At 41.4% G+C, this 8140-nt stretch overlaps 2 protein-coding genes across 5 annotated transcripts in view; one reads left to right on the top strand and one right to left on the bottom strand.

Annotated features, from left to right (window-relative positions):
* Nucleotides 1–1131: 1131 nt before the first annotated feature.
* On the bottom strand, nt 1132–1779 carry LOC103751312 (extensin-like). The gene has a single exon (XM_008854705.1). It carries the CDS (start codon nt 1777–1779, stop codon nt 1132–1134), a length of 648 nt encoding a protein of 215 aa, XP_008852927.1.
* Nucleotides 1263–8140, top strand: part of Akap11 (A-kinase anchoring protein 11) — a 61937-nt gene continuing 55059 nt past the window's right edge. For all 4 annotated transcript variants that reach the window (XM_029556955.1, XM_017794763.2, XM_008854684.3 and 1 more), the window contains exon 1: nt 1263–1408. The gene's annotated coding sequence lies outside the window, so the exon portion shown is untranslated. The remainder of the gene's footprint in view (nt 1409–8140) is intronic.

Raw genomic sequence — 8140 nt, 5'->3', positions numbered from 1 at the left:
AAAAAAAAAAAAAAAGTAAACTATAGGCCTTTCTCTTTTTAGAACTCTTCAATGCTTCCCACAGCATTTAGAATAAATTCCCAATTCCTTCCTTGGTTAACAAAGTTCTAGGGGCTCTAGTTAATTTCCTGTCATCTTTTCATCCCTCCCCTGAAATATTTACTCTAGATTAGGCCCACAATTTAGGGCCTGTGAATTAGTTTGGTTAGAGATGCTCTTTTCTCCTATTTTTGCAAGATGGTTACCCAAATCCTGCTTGAATCTCTCCTCCTCCAAAAGGTACCTCCCCAAGTAGCCGCCCAATTATAACCACCATTGGATTATAATTTACATATTGCTTAACACCTACAGATATTACGCGACCAAAATCTGTTGAAGAGAACGGATATGTGAATGTTTATCTTTTCTATCACTCTCCCGGGATATGCGGAACACAACCAAAATCTGAAGAGAACACATATAAAAACGTTTATCTTTTCCATCACTCTCCCGGACACGGCAATATATAAATCATAATAAAGTTATATAGCTAAAAATATCTTTCTCATAGATTATCATCCGAGGCTTGGCTTATTCGTGATTAAAGCCTTACTTCCAATTTCAACGCCACATCGGACACCAGCATGGTGCTAGTACCCTGCGGGTCCTTGGACCTACGGACTACTGACGCTCCAGCAGGGCCTGGTGCGCTCTCAGCGGTCCTTCCAAGAGATGCTGGGGAAAAGGGGCGGAGCTACGCGGGAAGATGGGCTCGGCGGACCGCTGGGTAAAGGGGGGGGGCTGCAGCTGAGGGAAGGGCCCCGGGCTGAGGAAGAGAAAGCAGCTACCCTGGGGAAAGCCGTAGCCTCGTTACCCCAGCCGGTCAGCCTAAGGGTGGGAGAATGGGAGGGAGGGTCTGAAACCAAACCTGCCGAGGAAGCCACAACTTGGGTGTCTCGCTTGGGGAAAGGGTTAAACCGTTTCCAAGGCAACAGACCAGGAAGCGCGCAGCTGGTTCGTAGGTCAGCTTCGAGTTCAAAGTGCCCCCGGCTGAGGGGCATCTGACCAATGGGAAGGCCGCCTCGGTATCACGGGATCAGCGTTGCCCTCTGGAGCACGTGGAAAGGGTTTTTTTCCCGTTCTCTCCCCTTTTTAAGAGCCCACCCTCTTTTGCGCGGGCTTGGTCTCAGGGTGGATCTCGCGAGAGACGCGCGTATCTCGCGAGAGTGAGTGGGAGGTGTGAGGAGGCGGCGGCGCGGGCAGGAGCTCAGGCGGCGGAAACCGAGGGGGCGGGCCTCGGGCCGGGCAGGGAGGGTGAGGACGAGGGAGGGGTGCCCGCTGCGCCTGCCTGCGGCTCGCGCCACCGGTGGCTGCGGGCCGGTGACGGGCGGGTGACATGCCCCGAACCTGCGGAGCCTGCGGCCGCCAGGTGAGCCGGGTGAGAACGGACTCGCCTGTGGCGTGACCAGCGCGGGGGCCCGGGTGGCGGGGGGGTGTGGGTCGGGAGGATGGAGCGGCTTGGCCCGGCTGGGTGGTCCCAACTCCTCGGTTCGTGGTCTGTCCTCCTGCTTCGGGCCGGTACGGAACTGGAGAAGCGGGAAGGGGGAGGAAGTCCAGGCCGCAACCCAGAGGGGACGGGGGCCCCGGGGACCCGACGGTGGCGGCTGGGCTGTAGTTCTCGGGGGTCTGGAGCCGGGGCCACTCGGTGCGTGACGGTGGGTGTGCTTCGTGTGTTCGGGGTGCGCGCACAGGAGCGTACACAGGAAGAGAAGGACGTTGCACTTTGTCCCCGAACAGCATCCTTCACTGTCAGCCTCTGAGCCATGGAGCCTGGCGCGTCCCAAATCGTGTGACAGAAACTGAAGGCTTCAAGCGGCGCCTCAGAATATTCTTGTTTGTACATCTGTCAGATTCGCTTCCAGGCACGTTGGTTCAGAATGGATTGGGAATGCTTCTATTATTCCATAGGCATCTGAACTGCTTTATAAAATAAAAAACCTGGATGTAACCAAGCGTTAAAAACAAAACAAAACAAAACAAAAAGACAAAGTAGCCCAACGACAGTGACAGTAAGATATAAACAGTTCTTAAATATAAATATGTAACAGTTCTTTCCGAACTCTGCTGGCCCTTTTAAAGAAAAAATAATGCCTATTAATTGGAGATGGTTTAGCTTTAGATATTAAGGCATTTCGTGGTGAGCAGTAAAGCTGACACACATAGCTAATGGCCTTAGCGCATACTGGAGTTAGTAAGTCCAGTTTTCATTTTGGCTTTGTAATTATTCAGTTGCTTATAAAATGCTTGTTTTCTTTAGCGTCCTCTTTGTTAGCAGTGTTATTTATGTTGGTACTCGATTTTGTTATGTATGAAAATACTTAGACAATAGAGTAGTCAGAAAAGATGGAGTGTTTATTTATGCCAAGATGATTTTGTTTTAATGTCTTCATGGTTTTTTAAGGAAATGGCAGCCTAGAGTCTGTCATGATTGGTGTCTGTTCAAATAGTGCCATTTCATCTTAAAATATGCTAGCATTTCTCAAGTAATTTCTTGATCATAGTATTTGTGTCATTGTAAATCAAGGGTTGACAATAAATTTAACAGTTTTAACTTTCAGTGACTGATTTGAGAGATTAAGGAGTGTAAGGGATTTGGGGAAGAAGTGGATTTATAAGCTGAGCTGTGACTAGTGTCACAGGGAACTGCTCTGTTGATGGGATTGAAGGGGACTTACAGCCAATGAGTTTTCTCAGTAGTTGAGGATACTGCAGTTGCCTAAGCTCCAAAATACAGTGAGATTTTTCTACCTTTTCTAGCCTCTGAACTCCAGGGGTGAGTCTAGAAACTGAAGTGGAAAAATGATTTTTCTTTGCATTCCAAAGACATTATTTGGGAGGGGAACTCAGACCAAATCGTAGTGGAACAGGTGATTTAAAAGGAAATTTCCTGCTATAGAGGAATCCTATGCACACATGAAGAAAATGTGAAAAACTTAGGTGAATGGGCTAAGGAAATAACAAAGGTTCCCTCCCAGTCCATCTTGGCAAAGAGACAGAGAAAAAATTTGTTAGCCTTCATAATTATTTGACAAGGGTTTCAAGCTTTTAGGTCAATTGTTACTTTGTCTTGCCTTTGGAAAGTAATTGGAGTAACTTCAAATAAAGTAATTACTTAGGTAAACTGATTTTTTTTTTTTCTTTTTAGGAAGTCACCTGAGTATTAGTAAAAAATCGGCTACTTAGAGAACATGAGAAGTGAGACAGGAAGGAGCTGATCCTAGCTTGGGTGTGAGGGAAGGGGCTGGAAACTGGTCACATGACAGGGAAAGGCAAATGCTTTATCAGTTTTAAAAGCAGATGGATAAATCTAGATGTTTTTATTTTTTTACTCATCCTTACAGATTAAAATTCGTTTATAAATACTTCCTGAAGTGAAGGTATTTGGAATGTATCAATTATTTACTGGACATGACAAAAAGAAAAAACTTAGCAATTGTATATTAGTCACAGTTTACTCAAGTGTTTTTTTTGATCTTCCTTAATGATTTAAGGATTACTTGGTTGCAAGAAACAAACAGCCAGTTGAATTAGCTTACTGGAAAAGTCATTTGCCATACAGTTGGAGCACTGCCTTTGAAGTCCTGTGTATGATTCCATCCCAGCATCCCGGGAACCAGAAGGTCTTGAGGCAGCTAGCTACTCTTTTAAGTTTTTCCCTGAGAACATGTAGTTTTAATTCTCTGCTACTCATTGCATACCCTGTTCGTTCCTTTCCTCTGACTGTCTGTTGAACCTCTTGATTTTTGTCTCTGTGTTTGGTTTGCCAGGTTGCCAACATCAGACCCACCTTGACTTGACACTATCATTCCTAACAAACATACATACCCAAGTCTCAGTTCTAATGTCTATAGAGAGAATGTGATGGTTGCTTTCTATTTCTTGTCAAGTTGGTTGAGCAGGAGGGTGGAGTGGGAAGATGGGAAGCAGTGGGGAGGAGAGCTTGGTGTACCTCATTTTTATTTTTATTTTATTTTTTTTAGGGCTTATACTTTCAGATTGCTACACAGGGCAGGTAGATCAGGAGGAAATGATGGGTAATTTTGGTGTTTGAGTTCTTCCCCAAGCACTGCATTGTGCGTGCTTTCATCTAGATAGAGATGTAACCAGATTTAGTGGTCCCTTTTCGGGATAGATTCTCCTGATTGTGTGAGCTTGGCCAAGTTACTGAGATACTTTGTGCTTTGCTTTTCCAGTTTGTAAGAAGGGTATAATAATGATAACTTTTGAGAATTGTGAATTCACATATATAGTTAATTTTTAGCTAGTATATGGCAGGTACAGTACATAAGTCTGGTACAGGGTGTATGTCAGCTACTATGATCTGGACTCTTGACATCTTCAGAGATGAACCTATTATTTCTTCAAGTTTAGAAGTCTAGTGCTGACCACACATATTTAAAGTTATTCTTAAAAATTTCTACCACCTGAAGGCTTGAGGGCTCAGTGGTTAAGAGCGGTGACTGTTCTTGCAGAGGACCGGTTTGATTCCCAGTACCCACATGGAGGCTAACAACTGTCTATAACTCTAGTTTCAGGGGAATCCAAAGCCCTCTTGTGCCCTTCAGGGGCAGTGCACAACATGGGTGCACCTACCTACGTGCAGGTAATACACTCATACACATTAAAAATAAGCTGGGCGTGGTCGCACAGGCCTTTAATCCCAGCACTTGGGAGGCAGAGGCAGGAGGATCTCTGTGAGTTCAAGGCCAGTCTGGTCTATATAGTGAGTTCCAGGGCAGCTGGGACTACAGGGAGACCCTGTCTCAAAATAAATAAATAAATAAATGAATAAAATAAAATATATTTAAAAAATCAAATTTCTATCGCCTTCCTCCTGAGGTAATTGTGCTTTTTTTTTTTTTTAACCTGCCCTTGAACCATTGATGGTGATTATTTTAGATTATCTGTTAATTGTACTTTTTTTTTTACTAGACTTTTGGATCAGGTTTAGACTTTGGATATATAGATGATGCTTAGAGTAACATTTCCAAGCCTGACCCTAAATAAATCTGCTTTTTAGTAGCCTTTTGAGATTACCATGTTGACTTAAAATACCATCTTCCATTTACTGCATGATTGACAAAGGCTCTACTTTTCTCTACTTTTCCAGGCTTGAAACTTTTTTTTGTTTCACACCCCACCCCTTTTTTTAATTCTTATATATCCCATTAGTTAATAGTCTTTGTATGGGCTTACAGTTATCTCCTGTGCGCCAAGCACTGCACCCTCTGCAGAGCAGATCCACTCACATTGCTGTTTCTGGCAGTTCAGGATTATGCCTGCAAGGCCTTTTGAGTAATGTGCTCTTAGAGTCATAGGGTTGTAGTGTCCTTGGTACGAAGAAATTTGTTCTTGGGTTAAATTTCTGAACATACTTTTTGCCAGAAACAGTCTTGTAGATTTTTTATGTATAATATTAAGTATGTGGGGCTAGAGAGATGACTCACTGATTGGTAGTGCTGGCTGTTCCTGCTGAAGACTTAGTCCAGCACACACATGGCCGCTAACAATCATCCTAAACTCCAGTTCTGGGGGATCCGACACCTTCTGGTGTTCACAGGCATTGTATGCACTTATGTACATGTAAGCAAACCACTCATAAAATAAAAATAAATGAAAAAAACCCATTACTTCAACTTACAGATAGCATGGTCACATTGAAAACAACCCTTAAGGTTTTAGTTTGCATACATTGGTTTTTAAGTTGTGTTTACAGGTGCTGTAGAGGGAATTTTCAAGTCAGTAACAGTATGTACTTAGTATTTGTCAGCTAGGCCCATGCTGATACTTGAAATACCAATGACTAGTTGGGCTCAAACATGCTTTAGAAGAGAGACCAACCCTGGAATGCAGTTGAAAGACCAGTATGGGTGTTTGAGAAAACAAATGTGCCAGAACAAATATTCCTGCATTAACTCTTCAAAAAGTCCTTATGTAGGTAGTACTTTCTCATTTGACAATGTTATTTGCTATCAAACTGTCCCTCAGAGTTCCATGTTCTTGAAATGTCCCTTCACCTTACAGCTTGCTTGATTCAATAAATATTTTTTCTTTAAATTGTGGTTAAGGCCTTTGAAGGATGTAGAAAAGTAAGGCATGGCTTTGGAATTGAGAACTTTTCTCTGTTAGATCTCAGCCACTGTTACTTCAACACTCTGGAAATGGCAGTATTGAATGTTGTTAGTATTTATAGTTAATGCAGGGCATAGACTTGGATACATTTAATTATATAAAACATTATAGTTTCAAGTGCTAGTTTAAAAATTTACTGAATTTTTCAGATTGTCTTGTTTTGTTTGGTTTGGTCTTTTTGAGACAGGGTTTCCCTGTAGCCCCAGATGTCCTGGAGCTCACTATATAGACCAGGCTGGCCTTAAACTCACAGAGATCTGCCTGCCTCTGCCTCCTAAGTGCTGGAATTAAAGGTGTGTGCCACCACACCCAGCTAGAACTTTTCAGAATTTTATGCACTGTATTTTGATCATACATCCTCTCCCCTATCTGTACCCCCTTACTACCTCCACCCGATTTCATGTATTCTATTTTATATATACATACATACATTATATATACATACATATATAAATGTATATATTAAGACTTATCAAATCTAATTTGTGTCCTCAAATGCCTTTTGTTGTGGGTCTGTCCACTGGAGTCTGGTTAACCTACCTAGTATTACACCCTTAAAGAAGACTGACTCCCTCTCCCAGCAGCTATCAAGTGCTAGTTTTGCTTTCTAAGGGTTATTGAACAACTTTTGGAGAGTTGATTTTCAGAACTGGTTTAATGCTGCTGACTTCCAGTGGGTAGAGTCCAAAGGTACTACAAAATGACCTAACTACAATGCATAGATCTATCCCTACAGCAAAGTCATTTGGCCCCAAATGTTAGTAATGTTGAGGTTGAGAAATTTTATAGCAGTAAAAGTAAGTTATATCTTAGATAAGCAAGAATGGGGTAGATTTAAGAATTAAAAGTAGAAGGGCATAAACTATCCAAAAGTTAAGTGTCTTCGTCAATCTTAATAGAATTGTTGTTTTTAAAGACAGGATAGCTGTGGTATTTTTGTATTCTGTAAGTCAAACAGATCTTTACCTAAGGGAGGAACCAACATTTGAGTTCCTGCCTTATCAGGTACTGTTCTTTCAAGTTACTGCATTGCATTCTTGTGAAGGTGAGCTGTAATTTCCTTCTCTGAAGGAAGGAGGATGATAATCACCTTTTTTTCCACTGCCCATTGTTAGGTTGAATTTTGTCTTATTTTTCTGGTGGTTGTTGTAGGATTTATAACATCAACACAGTCTTTCTTCAGATAATGCCATCTCTTGCATAGTGTAGAGAGCTTGTGACAGTATTTTTTTCGACCCTCAGCCACTATATTCTTTGTTCTATTTAGTTGTACATTTCACATCTAATTATTTGCCATGTTTAACATTTTTTTGAGAGCTAAGAAATGAACTATTTTTATATTAGCATTGTGTGTACCATTTTAGGCATTCTTTATCTTTGGTAGATTGAAACAATATCTGGTATTGTTTTTCTTTGCCTGAAGATTTTCTTTTCATGGTTATTCTTGTGTGATCGGCTGGTGATGAATTCTCATAGCTCTGATTAGTGAGAATAAATTAATTTTGCCTTAATATTTTCATCAAGTATGGATATCTTGATGGATACTTTGTAGTTGTTCAAAGATATTCCATAGTCTCATTTCTGACTTGCATAAGCAACAAGTCTGCTGTCTTCCTTCATTCTCTTACAGTAGGTTCTTTTCTTTCCTGATTGCTTTTAGATTGTCTTTTTATCAGAAGCTCCTATCAGTTTGGTCATGATCTACTTTCAGTAGTTTTAAAATTTTTATTCTTTCAATGTTTATTGGACTTTCTTGGTTCTCTAACTTTGTTTCATCAGATTAGTAAATTCTGAACCATTTTGTCCTATTTTTTTTGTTCTGTCCCCAAACTGATTTTAGGGTCTCTTTTACCCACTTAAAAAAAATGCTTAGTAAGTCACTGATGTTTGTCTGTCTTTAAGTTCCCTATGTTTTATTTTTGATAGTTTTGCTTACATTATCTACAGTTTCACTTAATTTTTCTTCAAT

This window comes from Nannospalax galili, unplaced genomic scaffold, assembly GCF_000622305.1.
Source record: "Nannospalax galili isolate Female #2095 unplaced genomic scaffold, S.galili_v1.0 scaffold386, whole genome shotgun sequence".
In the NCBI taxonomy this organism is placed as follows: domain Eukaryota; kingdom Metazoa; phylum Chordata; class Mammalia; order Rodentia; family Spalacidae; genus Nannospalax; species Nannospalax galili.
The sequence above is the reverse complement of the archived record's forward strand: the minus strand, read 5'-3'. Positions and strand labels throughout refer to the sequence as shown.

What these genes read in the sequence shown, in the direction of transcription:
- LOC103751312 (XM_008854705.1), bottom strand. Translation starts at nt 1,779, where the DNA reads ATGCTGTTCGGGGACAAAGTGCAACGTCCTTCTCTTCCTGTGTACGCT.